Source organism: Prenolepis imparis, unplaced genomic scaffold, assembly GCF_030444845.1.
Source record: "Prenolepis imparis isolate NDT839.2.m4 unplaced genomic scaffold, iyPreImpa1.0 SCAF_8, whole genome shotgun sequence".
NCBI lineage: Eukaryota > Metazoa > Arthropoda > Insecta > Hymenoptera > Formicidae > Prenolepis > Prenolepis imparis.
This window is the reverse complement of record NW_028141166.1, coordinates 11,621,418-11,637,673: the sequence shown is the minus strand read 5'-3', so window position 1 is coordinate 11,637,673 and position 16,256 is coordinate 11,621,418. Positions and strand designations below refer to the sequence as shown.

General features: G+C 28.8%; 1 protein-coding gene across 5 annotated transcripts in view; it reads left to right on the top strand.

Moving 5' to 3' along the window:
- Positions 1–16,256, top strand: part of Nmdar2 (glutamate ionotropic receptor NMDA type subunit 2) — a 208,911-nt gene that overhangs the window by 117,960 nt on the left and 74,695 nt on the right. For all 5 annotated transcript variants that reach the window (XM_083044909.1, XM_083044914.1, XM_083044910.1 and 2 more), the window contains one exon: positions 3,635–3,806. In XM_083044909.1, coding sequence (XP_082901035.1) covers positions 3,635–3,806 — 172 coding nt within the window. The remainder of the gene's footprint in view (positions 1–3,634; positions 3,807–16,256) is intronic.

The window sequence follows — 16,256 nt, the reverse complement described above, 5'->3', positions numbered from 1 at the left end:
CCACCGAAATAATCGTTTTTAATAGATGTTAATGAATTTGTCAAGTTAATAGCTTGCATTAGTTAAGAATGATTACCTCATTACTTTTCGGACTTAGAAAGCGAAATTCTCAGGAGATTTCCCGTTCCGACATTTCCCGAGAATTCATGAATTTTTTCTCGATTTCTCAAACTCGTGGAGGCGCACAATGGGTCAATTTACAAATACTCTCCATTCACTGATTGCAGCAAGTATTCATTTATACATCGGAATAGAGTGCATAATTATAGCGGGTATATATGACTAATGCGATTCATTATCGATAATCGATGGATATTACGACACTTCTCTGGATTAAATTTATTATACGAACGATATGAGAATATCACTATGTAGCATTTTCATTCATAAATGCTGTAATAGACGATAGTTTTATGGATAAAAATATCTATGAAAAAAATCTTGTTAATTTGATTTATAAAAAATAAACGCAAGAGATAAGAAATTATGAAAATTATAGAATTTTAAAGTTAGTATACACTTATATGTATATACATATATCGCGTATATATACATTCTTAATGAAATAAAATAGAAAATAATAACATGATTCTTACGTTGAGCAGTAGGCCTTAATTCATTAATATATATTTTTGAAAGTGTTGATAAGCGAAGAGTTAATGATTGATTCTCTTGTTTATGCGCATTGCACATTTTACTAGCGGATCCTGACGTCGATAATGGGGGGGGGGGGGGTTTACAAAATTATTTTATTTAATATTTTTGGTTTCATGATTAGCTTTTATTCCAGGATCAACGACGTCGATAGCTCTTTAATGTTTGTTTTTCTTTATTTATATTTTTTAAACAAATTCAGCAAAACTGTTTCTTTTAATTTGCAAGGGGGGGATTAACCCCCCCCCCCTCCCAGGATCCGCCAGTGTATATATATATATATATTATATAGATATAAAGAATTTTTTGCCTAATTATTTTCATGCAACGAAATTATCTCATCATTTCGTCCTATGTCTGACTTAATCTAAACTTAACTCCTTGAATGCGTAATGAGTATAATTTACAATGTATCTTATACATACATATTGTATATATTATATAGATATAAAGAATTTCGCCTAATTATTTTTGTGCAACGAAATTATCTCATTATTTCGTCCTATGTCTGACTTAATCTAAACTTAACTCCTTGAATGCGTAATGAGTATATTTTCCAGTGTATCATATACTTATATATATATATATATATATATATATATAATATATATATAAAATATATATATATAAAAGTATAAGATACACTGTAAATTATACTCATTACGCATTCAAGGAGTTAAGTTTAGATTAAGTCAGACATAGGATGAAATGATGAGATAATTTCATGCACGAAAATAATTAGGCGAAATTCTTTATATATATATAATATATACAATATGTATGTATAAGATACACTGTAAATTATACTCATTACGCATTCAAGGAGTTAAGTTTAGATTAAGTCAGACATAGGATGAAATGATGAGATAATTTCATGCACGAAAATAATTAGGCGAAATTCTTTATATATATATAATATATACAATATGTATGTATAAGATACACTGTAAATTATACTCATTACGCATTCAAGGAGTTAAGTTTAGATTAAGCCAGACATAGGACGAAATAATGAGATAATTTCGTTGCACGAAAATAATTAGGCGAAATTCTTTATATCTATATAATATATATACAATATGTATGTATAAGATACACTGTAAATTGTACTCATTACGCATTCAAGGAATTAAATATAGATTAAGTCAGACATAGGACGAAATGATGAGATAATTTTGTTGTACGAAAATAATTAGGCGAAATTCTTTGTATCTATATAATATATATTATATAGATGTAATATATATTATATAAATATAATATATATTATATATATATAAAGAATTTCACCTAATTATTTTTGTGCAATGAAATTATCTCATCATTTCGTCCTATGTCTGACTTAATGTACTTAACTCCTTAAATGCGTAATGAGTAAAATCTTATACTTATATATATATGTATACACTAGCGGATCCTGACGTCGATAGCTCTTTAATGTTTGTTTTTCTTTATTTATATTTTTTAAACAAATTCAGCAAAACTGTTTCTTTTAATTTGCAAGGGCGGGGGGTTTAACCCTCCCCCCCTCCCCAGGATCCGCTAGTGGCACATTTTATGTTTTGTCAAAGTGAACGCGATATACTTGTATATTTTAAAACTATGCAAACATACTATATGTTTATATCTTGATCGTCGCGCATAAGATCAAATCATCGATGAAAATCTTATTTTCTCCTATTCTCGATGTTTCTGATAAAAAACGTTATTGATGTCGTTAATAGGCTTCGAAACGTAAACTGTTGTCCAGTCTCAGCCTACACGCTATATTCGTTCGCACCGATCGATTTATGCAACAGGTGTACGCCGATCCATTCTTGTGGTAATAAAGTGAACGAGACGCCCTTGCTGCAATTTTCTGATCGCTTTGAACACTTAATGCATCATCGATTCCGATATGCTGAATAGGCAATGGCTGAAAATTATAATCAGCTCTTTTGTTGATGTTCAGAAAACGTTATTGCACTGCATAATTACAAAATTGCGAATACAGAATATTGGATACAGAATAAAGGAAAAATTAATTATCCAATTTAATAACTTTTGCGTTATTGAATAACGCAATTCGTTATATATGAGCGGTTATATTTCAAAAGTTACACAATAGCAGGACAATAGAGTGTGTGCATTACACACTTCTTTTTTTTATTTTTATATATAAGTTTATAATTTGTGTGCGTGCATATAATTTTCGAACATCATATATAGTTAAGGAAAAAATATTTTTAATCTTAAGCATCATATTTAATAACTAGTAGTATTTTATTTAATAGTATAAGATAATTTTTTTTTATAAATTTCTAAAAGTCAAGTTTATTTATTACATGTAAGAAACAAAAATTTTTATTTAAAAATTAATATTTTAAATAATATAATTAAACATTTCTAATTTTATTATATATAAAATCTTTATTTAATCTTTTTGTTTAATATTATAATAATAAAATTTTTCGTGCGACTGATAATAAGTGCATAAGAAAACAGTGCATAAGAAAAATTGACGTAATAATAATCGATTAATATTTATTATAATTGTAAAAATCAACGCAACAAAATAATCATAGCGATGTGATCGAAATTAAATCGACAGAAACTAAATGTATGTATTTGTACATAGAAAGACTACTGCACACAATATAATACAATCCAATACGTGACACGAGAATGTCGATAATGATAAAATCATATGACGTATGACGATTGTGCGTTTCCCAACGCGATTGTACACGTCACTATCAATATGTATCGTTATGACATTCGATTTTAAATTCGAATTATTTGTAATGTAACACGTCAACTGCGTTTCGGTAGAAACTTTTACAAAATATCGTTCTGTGTGATCTGTTGATAATCTTCGTCGTCGCATTTGACAGAGCGAGAGCAATCTATTACGAATGTTTACTTCGCGTTGAGCAAAACCAGAAAACACACATTCCTAAAAGAACGTCTTATCATAATTTCTGTCATTCTTGTGTTATAGGTGGGCATGATGGTGCCATACAAATCTTTTGGCCAAAGAGAGTACACCAGAGCGGTCACCACCGCTATCAGCGCGCTGCAAAGAAGCACGAGAGGTCCGAGATTGGGATTTTTCCAGCGGTATGATCTGCATGTCAAGATAGCAATGAAGGAGCTTACACCCAGTCCTATTGGTAAGTAAATTTATTTATAAATTTTATTTAATTGATTTAATTGTGTTTCGGCGTATTGTCTTCTTTCTTTTATACATTTTATTACATCTCTTCTTAACATGGAATTTTTTCTTAATCGAGGATCACGTTAATTTATACAATTGATTAAAATTGAATTAAAAAGTTAAAAATGTTTAAGAAACAATATTTTAAACAATATTTTAAACGTATAGTATTTTGAATGTAAAGTTAGGTATTGAATTTTTTAACAAATGGCAACAGCGATTTGTTTTGCATTGGAAATGCGTTATGTATTGTATGCGGATGCACGTACATATATGCACATGTATGAAAAAGAAATTTGCATTTCTATTTTAAACGAATAATATTTGCAAAAATTCTAAAATCTGTTCTTATTACCAAAAAGATTTAACGTTATATATAGTATTGTTTAATAATAATTTATTATTTATATCAAAAAGCTGTATAATAATCATTCCTTAATTCACACATAAGTGAGAAGATTAAAACATTCTATCAGTAAAAGAGATCTTCAATCTTTTTATCATTGCGATCGCAGGAGGAGTTATGCGCGAAATTGCAAATTCTTTTTTCGAATTTTTTGAAATATTTGATTAAATGGAAAAAAGAAAGAGAGAGAGAGAGAGAGAGAGAGAGAGAAAATCAGAAAATTTTATAGGTCGATTCGAGCCTATTTCATGGGACATTGCAGACTTTTATGAGAGAAAACTTGGTCCTTATCAAACAAAATCTAAACGTCGGTATTATACGCTCTCTTCCAGTATCGTTCTTTGTGCGCGTAGAGTACAAATCAGCATTTCAATCGTGCGATAAAAGGAATCCTCCGCTGCCAATAGAATACAAAATAGAAATTTAAAATATTTTGATTTATCGTTTTATGATTTATGTAACTTATTCAACATTTTTTTCACGAAACTTTGAAACAAAGTATAAAGATCGTTACTTAATTATAATACAAAAATATTAAAGAATAACTTTTATATTACGTAATATCTCTACACCGATTACAACATAAAAAGAATTGTCAAATAATATAAAATAATTATTTAATATATTACATCAAAAATCAAACATATAAACGAAACACATAGATAAATAATGGAACTAATGTTATTTATTTTAAATAAAAAAGATAATCCCGGAATGGATTTTTTTTAAAGTAAATAAATAATAGTTGACGTGATACGCAAGTCATTAATAAATAGCTAATGAATAGTTAATGAATGAGCAAACTTAGTTTTATATGTATAATTGGTACTTGCAATTCTAATTGTCATCTAATTGTCATCGCATCGACTAATTAGAAAATGCATAATGACAAATGGCAAATGCAAATGCATTAGTTTTAATGCAAGTATTATTATGCATTTCTGCAATTATGAGTAATTATTCTGTATTAGTACAGTCGACATATACTTTCATTTAATTCTTATTTTATGTTCCACATAGGAAAAATTAATTACTCATAACATTTCCAACGTTATAAAATTGCTTACAATATTTTTTGTGTGAAGTAAGAAAAATACTTTTTAAATTTAATAAATAAATTTAATAAATAAATTTAATAAATTAATTAATTTTATAAAATATCGTATAAATTTTATAAAATTTGTATGTATGCGCTTTGTAGATTGGTTTATACTACTTTGCAATGTTTATTTTTTCGCTGAAAAACATTGAAATTTGTGTTATGAGAAATTTTATGTCAATTTTATATAGCAAAAATAGGTGGAAATGAAATATGAATTATTGTAGGTTCTAATAGGTTTTAAAATGTATAAAATACACACATCTATATTCTACCATATTTGCGTATGTTCATATTCACACAGCTTTATATTCAATTAATTCAGAATAGGAGAGATCTATATTGCATTGATGCAAATATTGATTAAAGGGAACAGCTTCGAAAGACATGAGAATGTATTTCACGTTTAATCTCGATCTCTATCGAAAGATTAAGATTGAATTATGAAAAAGAAGATATATATGTTACGTTATATATCTGTAGAAATTGTTAACTATTAAGTTTTTACATAAATTAATTAAATTGAAAAGATTAAATTAATCTAATAAAACTAAATTAATTTAATTTTCTTAATCTAATAAGTATTAGATTAAAAAATATATGAATTTAAAAAACTTTTAAACTTAAAGAAAAATTTAAGAAAATATCTAAATTTCTAGATATACTCGCATTTTTAATTCTTAAAAAATCCAATCTATCTTCTAAAATTACGATGTAGCTCGTAAAATATTAAGTACTATTTTTATAAGCTGTAAAGACATAAAGTTTAATATCAAAGAACGAGTCTATTGTCACACATTGCTTTTTTTCTGTAATCTTTCGTCGTAACTTCAATATTACGAAGAAATTAAATCTACCGTAAACATTTCACGAGTTCATAGTCGCGCGCGCGGTAAATGACAATCGAGCGTGCTGACGATCGGTCGTTCGTAAAGTTTCTATTGATGTTGGCGAAAGAGAGTTCAAGGAATTTATGAAAAATCGGAATCGAGCTGAAATCGGATGTTTTCATGCTGCTGCGCTCGATCGAAAGAAAGAAAAACGTCGGGCGCAGCTCTGCTATGTAAATCACATTAGGAAAGCTGGACGACAGCCAGGCGCCGTTCAGACATCACCACACGCCGCACTTTTTCTCTCCTATCCATTGTCACACGCCAGATTCAGTCATCGCCTTTTCATGAATACATTGACCAAGAAATGGTCGTATTACTTTATCATATACGGCTATCTTAAGAGTGACGGCAATCACTCGGTAACGCAGCTGTGTCGCTTGCTGGTTCATTAAATTCTCGTGCTGTAGGAAAATTCTGAGCGTCAATGCAGAGTGGAATTAATGGAACTGGCGATGCGGAGATTGCAAAGTAAAACGCCCAGAGACACTGTAAATGCACGAATATTGCGTTCGTTTGCGACTATTTCTCGGAGAAGCGTCTTGTTTTTGCGGATTCTGCTTGTATTATTAAAGTAGGATCTTTTAAAGAAAGAGAAACTCCAAAAGCAAAGGGAATATTATATAGGAAATAATTATCGTTACATTTACTGAGACTAATTTAATTTATTTACCTTTTGATACAGTATTCTCCGGATTTTTTAAGGATTTATAGATATCTATATTGATTTGTGTTGACTATATATATTATATATTTGTGCAGTATCGATTATTCTTTTGAGCAGTGCGAAAATTCTTATTATGTAATGTGTAGAGAACCGGTAGTTCTCTGTGATCTTATCAGACACTTCCGCACAATCGCTATAACAGAGCAGGGCCAGTAGCGAAATGGCTTGCCGAAGACCGGAAGCGGCCAGGCCGCAGGGTAAATTGAACATCGCGGTTAAACGCAGCGGCCGCAACGGCTGACATGTGTAGAGTAAATCATAGGCCAGAAGTCACGCACGATCGATATCCGTGCTTTCGATATCACGTGGACAATTTTCACATGTATAATAACTGTCTTACACAGTCGCGTTGATTAAAAATTGGAACGTTCATCTATAACTGATATGTCAAAGAAAAATTCTGTCTGCTCTATATGAATAATATGTAAATTCTGTATAATACAAGTCAATTAAAAAAAATATATATATAAAGAAGTAGAGACTAAAAATATATTAAATATTAAATATAAACAGATCTTAGATCTTATAATTATAAAAATCTGTATTTATTAAATCATTAATCAAGGATTAGGATAAGAACATGAAATAATTAAAATTTAATTTTAGATAAATTATAATTCTTGAAGAAATTCAAGAATTTATTTTTAATTTTATGTGTCGCACATCTTAATATATGTATAATATATACATATATTATTCTAATATATATAGAATACGTATATTTTGTATATTAATATAATTCTTATAAATATACGTATCTTTTTTTTTTGTATTATGCGATTCATAAAATTATAAATAGAATTTTGTCCCAAACATTCTTTTTACATATACGATAATAGATTATCTAAAAAATAAACTTAAAATACAAATTTTTAATTATAATAATATTAATGCAACTAGTTAATTAGCTAATTAGCTAATTAGCTAATTAGCTAATTAATTATATATGATAGAAAACCGTCAAGAATTTTTCTCAGACGTATAACTTTGGAAATCTTTCCTTAATGTTAATGTATTATTCCGAAAAGTATATCGAGACAAATTGCACAATTTTTAAAATACGATGCAATACAGCGATGAGAAAAGTTTAGAACTTTGCGATTGTTGGTGTTGCTTTCGGATTACTCGCATATCGACGGCTATAAAGCTAGGTTTGTGCCAGCAGCGCTCTGCGAAAATCCATCGGTAATTTCAGCTGTCGTCACTAAAGGAGGTCGCGTTGCATCTTAAGGGAATATCATCGCTCCTTATCGAGTAAAATGATCCAATTAGTTTTATCAGTGGCTCAATAAAGCTGATAACGTCTGATCTGGTTGGAGCCTTATCGATTATTTAAAATCTTATTAATCTTCGCGCCTGAATCAAGGGATCGAATGGATAAGCGAGCTTTTGAGCTTGCAAGCTGCCGCCATCTGACGAAAAATGCCTGAATTTTTACACGTGATTTTAAAATGCGCGATTTTGTCATAGCATCTAAAAGAAGCTGCAGATGCAAGTCAAGATTTAATGACAATGTTTTATAACAATTTTAATGACATTTTAATAACGAGCTTATGATAAAATATGTTCGAGAAAAAAGTTTGCGATGAAAATTCTTTTATAAGATTTTTTATACAAGATGAGCAAATATAATTATGCAAAATTAAAGAAGGCAAGAATTATCGATTCACTTGATGAGCAAAGTTTGATGATTTCTCTAGAAGCTACACTAAATCAAAAAGTATAGACAAAAATATAGCTATATAATATGTATATTAATTTTATCGAATCTTTTCATGCTTGCAATAAAAAATTTAAGATAATAAGTGCATTTATATAGAACTTATTATTTAAATCTTATCATAGTTTTTGTAGACAAAGCTATTATCTTTGAGACACATTTATTATAAGAGATTTATTAAAGGATATAATATGCAATTTGAAATTAGAAGGAAATCTGCTACAGTTTTACGCGATTCTAGTTTGAATCAACTCTGGTTTGAATCAACTTCATTTAATACCATGCTGAATCTGACATGCTTATCTCTACTAATTACTTGGAACAATTAATTTGACTGGAAATGAGAAGCTAGGAAATTGAAGCGACATGGGAATATATTTATTAATAATTTTAGTATCGTTTTTTTTCTTTTTTTTTAATTTAAATTTATCTAATTTATAATTGAGCTTTCAAAGTAAGACAAATATTTACTTTGCTTTGTCTATGAAAATATAATCTTATTTAATTTTATTGAAATCTATCGCATTCGAAATTTTCTACTTCACTATAAATTGCAATTAAAGCTTCAGGAAGACAGAAACGCGCGCGTGTACATGTTTTCATTGACTTTATGATTTATATAAAACAAATAAACTTAGATAAAATTAGAGGAAATATTAAAGAAGTGACGGTGAGACAAGCAAGTTTTTGTTTTGCTTAAATAATCCATGATGAAGAGATAAGTAGTGTGTGCTAGATTAGTTCTTTCATAATCTTTTAAATTACGTTTGCCTGATATTAACAGCTTGCGCTATAAATCATTTCTTTTTCTCTTTTCTCTCTCTTAAAAGCTATATATATATTATTTCTATCAACAAAAAAGATTATTAAAATTGATTAATAACATATTATATGAAAAACATAAAATTTTTTATCAAATTAATAATATGCAATTATTATTTGTAAATTATCTTTTGTACTATATAAAGCGAAAAGAAAAATGATTGTAAAATACGAAGTTAAAAATATTTTTATTTTAGAACACGTATCTAATTTCTGTGATTAAATTTCGAATAATTCCTTAAAGAAAATCGAAAAGGAGGTAAAGTATTTTGCATGGCTGCATATGAATCGCAAAACTTTTACCATAGTATATTGGCCGAAATAGAAGATCAAAGATATATCCGAGAAGTTTAGAAGCAAAGTTTTTCTGGGACCTGTGAAGGTATAAGTGAACTAGACAGATGATTTCCTTCCGTGCTGTATTCTGTTCTCTTTCTTCTCTTTTTTGGCCAGCTCTATTATTACGCTGGCAAGGATTTATTATATCTTTTTCGCGGTTTTTTCTTACCTAACCAAAGTAATTTCGATTTGCTGGTCGCACTTTCTCCATGGCATATAAATTTAGTCATAAATTATTAATATATTTGATTATTGTTGAATGTGCTTTATTATCGAATAAACTTTCTTGTATTAGCTATTATATTTTCTAACTCTTATTTCTTCTAGTTTTTGAAACGCAGATTTTTATCACATTTATATTATAAATTCTGATCGTATTAATGTCAAATATATATATATATATATATATATATATATATTTCTTATGTATATGTTTATTAACTCACATGAGATGAAACTTGTGATCAAAATTTCCGAGCAGTTAATCTTCAGCCAATTTACCGTTCGTGACATCTCCGTTATTTGATCGCATTTACTTTAATCAACGGCAAAGCCTCTCATATATCAGTTTCCACGAAATACTTTTTGATGTTTGTTTACATATACAGGTATATCAATATCTTCTTTGCAGTTTATTAAATAATTTATTTGACAACTTTATTTTTTAATTAGTTTGCAGGAGAGTTGAAATAATATATTTCTGCTTACTATATATGAAATAAATAAATTATATAAATAAATTATATCTCATATTATATTACACTCATGTATAAATATGAATAAATCATATACCAACTAATAATAAATATTTGTTGATAAAATAAAATATGTATTAAATTTCTCTATGATAAAAATAATTAATTCAAGTACTAAATAAGCTCAGTTATTGGCAGACACCTTTTATTCACACAATTTCTACTCTACAGTTATTCCTCTGCACACATGTGCAAAATATGTATTATATAATAATTATTTAGCGAAGTTTCTGAACAATCAATCAACATTTAATCTATTTATTAAAATCAATATGCTATAATAGGAAGCTGTATGTTTGGCATGCTGTTTGAAACGTTGATTGAAGAATCTTTTTTCAACTATTTGTCTTAACGTTTCTTTGTTCACGTCCTTATTAAGGATCCTTTGCCCGTTAACAGTGCTGAGAAATAGGTTGACAAAGAATAGAAAAAAGGATATAAAAATATCAAAGTACTTTAGCAAAGGCTGTAATAGCAAACATTTTCACAAATTGGAAGAAGTTTTCTCTACGCATATAACGATCTCTTTTCATCTTTATATTAATAATAGATCATACATAAGATATTACACATATAAGAACAAAATTAAGTTGAAATTATTATTTTTCAAATAAAAGATAAAATTTTTAATTAAAAGACAATTTCAAAATGGAAAGTTGTGTACTATACGTATATTTATGACTTGATAAAAAAAATATTGCAAATGAAAAGTATGGGAAAACTGATTAAAAAACGCGATGAAAGAATACATTTAAGAAATAGTAATAATGAATGGATATATATTATAATATTTATACTATATTTATAGTAAGCACACTTAAATTAACACAATAATTAACACAATAATCATCGCTAATTTTCTCATACTGTAAAGTACCATAAAACTTTACATTTTGGATAACTGTTACGATTAATTAAATCAGTGTTTCGTGTAATTACAATATTAATGTACTGTAATTAATGAACTGTATATGAGAGAGAGAGAGAGGGAGGAAGAGGGAGATTTTTTAAAATTCTTAATTTGAAAAATTCTCATATGTATCCCTATACATATAAGATCTATACAAGTCGCATATAGTTGTTTTTCACTCTCAATAAATAAATCATTAAGTTCGGAAAGAAAATTAAAGCTACTCATTTCATGTACAATAATAAATCTTCAGCTTCACTTATTAAACGCATTCTTCGCATTCCTGAATGAGATCTATTTTTTCGGGTCTGAAAAGAAAAGATGCTCTGTCACCTCCCTTGAATAACTTCACGATTGTCCGATCGATTTCACCGCCGCCTTACCGACGACATTCGCACAAAGACTTGCGCTGACCTTTCTTCTCGGCAAGTTCGAGCCATTCGAGCAAACGATGTTCCCTTATCGCGCGCCGTTCCGCAAATTGATGCGACTATACCGCACGCTTCACGGCGTTCAAATTGGTATGCGTCATTGATTCGTAATTTGGGACGCAGATTTTTGATTTATCAAACTTAATTCTCTTTTTTGTCCTTTTCTCTCGTATAAACATATTCTGATGTGACAAAGCATTTGCCATTGGATACTATATCGATCCTGTGTCGTAAAAATAATTTTATTTCTGTTTCGCATACATGTCCAAGATCATGCTGACTATCAAGACACTTTTCTGAGGAATTTTTAACAATATTTATGATATTTATAATGCAAAAATTATATTAAATTTTTATATACGTTTGTTCACAAATTTGCAATGCAAAACGTCTTAAAATCAAAGAGAGATAAACAAAATTATTAATTCGTTAACATAAATAAATGTTTGTTGTAAATACATATATTAACTCGTTGTTATTATAGAGCGTTGAAAGATGAAACATTGAATTAAAAAAAAAAAATAATATTGATTAAACTTGATTTCTTTGGTATAAAACAAGATCGTGTATATACCTATTGGCATTTAAACCTTGGAATTCGTTTTTATAGACAGAAGCCAGAATTATATTTTTCTTATAAAAGTTATTGATATGATTTGATTTATGTAAAATGGTTTATGTGAAATTGAAAAAAATAACCGTAATCCAATACATCGCGTTTTATGATCAGAAGAATAAAAAGGAACTTGTCATACTTGAAAGAATTTAGTTACATAACATAAATTTTTTATTTTATCTCTATCATCCATTTTTTCTCTTTTCTCAAAAGATATTTTATTTGTGAATTATTTTACTATTATCAAAAATAATTCAAAGAACTGTTAATTTCCCAAAACACATAAATGTTCTTAAAAAGTTTTTATTAATAGGGGGAGAGAGAGAAAGAGATCATTATTTATCTCTCTTCTATCTAAATAGAAATAATTTTTGTAATTTTTTAATATATTATAATTGTATTAAAATATTACGAATATTTTATGATTGTATGTGTTACGCTGTTTCATTATCTGTCTTATATTACTAATACATGGATAACATAAAATGAAATGTCATCTTTCTTAATGACTTCTTGTAATTTTGACTCTCACGAATAAAACAATACGACCTTTATTTTTTTCGGACAAAGTGGATTAATCTTGATTGCGCTTGCTATCCCTGATCGTTTATTAAGTAGAAGTTTTAGTTGTACTTACACTATAATTAAACGTTACTATTGCAATAAAATCCTTCGCAATATATCGATACGACGCGACGTTCCAGATTCGGTTGTCGATATCTCGTCGACAAGAACATTTAATCAATCTTGTTGTTCAGTTGATCTATATCGATCGATTGCATCATTGGACTATGTACCACCTGGTATATAGGATTTCCTAAAGCCTAGTTACTCGGTCGTTTATCACAATAAAGAGAGAAATCAAATCGATCCGTTAATTAAACTTTTCAACGGTTTCGTGATGCTTTTCCCTGATCAGTTCTTGACAATTGATTTTTCCGTTTATCAAAAAATACACCCGAGGAGACTTTTTCTTTTTTTTTTCTTATTGATGCGCATTGTTATTTCAATCGCATCAATTTCTTTCTTCCGATAAGTAGATCTTGAGACAGCTTCGGGAAAATAATAGGGTGTTTTGTCGAAAGGAACCAATTGTGGATAACTGTATTGGGAATTTTATTCTTAAATATGTGAATGTGTGTGTATAACGAAAATAAATATAAATATTTTTTCTTGCAGATGTTTCTTATGTAGCTTTCATATATAAAATTTTACTTTGTACATACGTACATATATAAATATAATTTAACTTTTTTAGAATCAATTTCTTTTTTGATAAAAATTTGGCATAAATAATTTTCAAATTAAAACTAATTGCAAATAAGTGGATTTTTAGAAAAATAAATTGAAAAGTGCCAAAAGTTAATAAACCTAAATTTTAATTTTAATATTAAAATATTATATTAAATAATATATTATATAAAATTATATAAAATAATATATTAAAATATTTAATTTTATTACTGATTTTAATTTGAGGGATTATAGAGTATGTAATTAGTTCAAACAATCTGTATTTAAATATAAAGAGAATGTTATTAAACGTGGGTGAAATTTTAGAGAGCAAACAGTGAAATTCACGTTGAAAGTAAAGAAGTTTGTACATATAGAGGAACAAACGGTCAAAGGAAATTGCACTAGTCTACCCCGTCAACGTCTCTCGAGGGTCCAATCGGACGAGACTCGGTACTCGAGACCGGATATGTTTGAATTTGTACCTTCTTCTTCTTCCTGATCAAACTTGTGTAACAACACAGCGGCAGTCAATTTGAGATATTGTCAAATACAGAATATATTGTAGCAAACTCATTAAAATTGACGAAACAAATGGTGTAGAATATTTTTCGGTCGAATATTACAATAATGGAAGTCGTTACACCGAAAATTAATTGTTTCGTAAAAAAACTTTTTTTAATTAGCAATGTTACAAATGATTTAGCGTTCGAAGAATCAGTTACACAACGGTGTAACGACTCTAATTATTATGATGACAACAGTCATTTGTAAAAGGTATTGTATAGAAAAAGAAATACAACTTTAAGAGAGAGTGAAACTTAGAGCTGGGGAGTTTGTTTTAAAAGTCCGTCTTTCTCCGAAGAACAGTCAGTTGAAAGGACAAATGGAAAGGACGCTAAAGTAGGTCATGCCTGGAACACGCACTTATTTGGTTCGAAGATGAAAAGAACGTGGAAAGGCAATACTCCGCAGCTGATACCGCTGCGTATTACCTATCTTTCTCTCTGCACAGAGAGGAAAAGAATGCGCCTCGGGTATATGTGTGTAGCGCAAAATGACATTTGGGGGAGAAAAAGCATGATAAAGAAAAGAAAAAAGAAAAAAACGCTATACCAATGCGCACCCGATAAGTGAATTGCTATCTTCAGTATAAGGCGATCGATGTGCGGCCAACTGATATGAGAACAGTGAAATCGAAAAGAGACAGAGCGCATGTTGTGTGGTCCACGCGGATACGTATAACACAAAGGCCATTCGGTAAAGTGATTCGGCGGAAAATCTCGTAAGCCGAGTGTACGCGTTATGGTTTTCAGCGATTCGATGCGAGACTGAAGCGCTCTTATGAATATTTGATGTCGATACCGTTATGTCGGATTGTATGCGTATCCTATTACGCGACGGACATGTTCAGCCATATTTTCGTAGAATGGCTGTATGAATAATAAAGGAAAAGGCATTTGCAGTTTCGATTTTATCAATATTATCTAAGCCGCAAAGTACAATCTCTGATGGACAGTCTTCTACGCATCTGCAAATAGTCTTAAAATATCATTTACAGGACAGATGACATATTAACTGTTTATCTCCATTTTAACGAATATAAAACAGCTTTTTATTTCAGTTTATTCTTTAACGTGCGCTATTTTCCATTTTAAAAAACGCAAATAATTTTTAGTATCATTATCTGTTTATTCAAAATCTACAGGCTGTTTTCAAATTTTACAAAATGCAAAATTTGAGATAGAATTCTATTTATATTTATCTTGTTTTTTCCCATATAAATAATATTTAATTATAATTACTGTGCTAAATCTCTATTTTTATTTGTTTATTCTCTACTTTTATCGAATAAACATCAACTCTGCCACTTTTTTTTAAAAATAATTGTATGCATAATGAAAAAGCAATTTGTAGCTTATGATCTTATTTGTACTGATTAGTATTGATATCTTCCACGAGATAATTTTCCGTATGTAGACAATTTTCCGCATAATATTCTATTTACTTGAATCTTTTTAAATGTAGAATTGTTAAATGAAAGTGTATTTTGCATGGTAACATGTCTATCTATATCTTTAAGTAAGTTACTTTTTTCTTCTCACTAGATATATAGATACATATATAAATTATATTTTGTAGAGTCAGCTGTCAATTTTTTATTTAATATAATTATAATTATATCAAAGATAAACACGCAATTGCATAACGTGAATTTTTGAAATTTTAAGTTAATCTGCTCACATACATTCGTTCGCATAATATTATTATCACTCGTATAAAATTTCGGAGCGCGGGAATGTAATTAAAATAATGTAATGAAAAGAGCATCGTTGTGTTGTTCATCTGTAGGTCAGTCCATCTGTGATAGAAGATTTACAATCTTGATTATAGTCGTTTATTTACACACACACATGAGCTAGTATATATAAGATCACTTCTCGAATATTTTTATCGA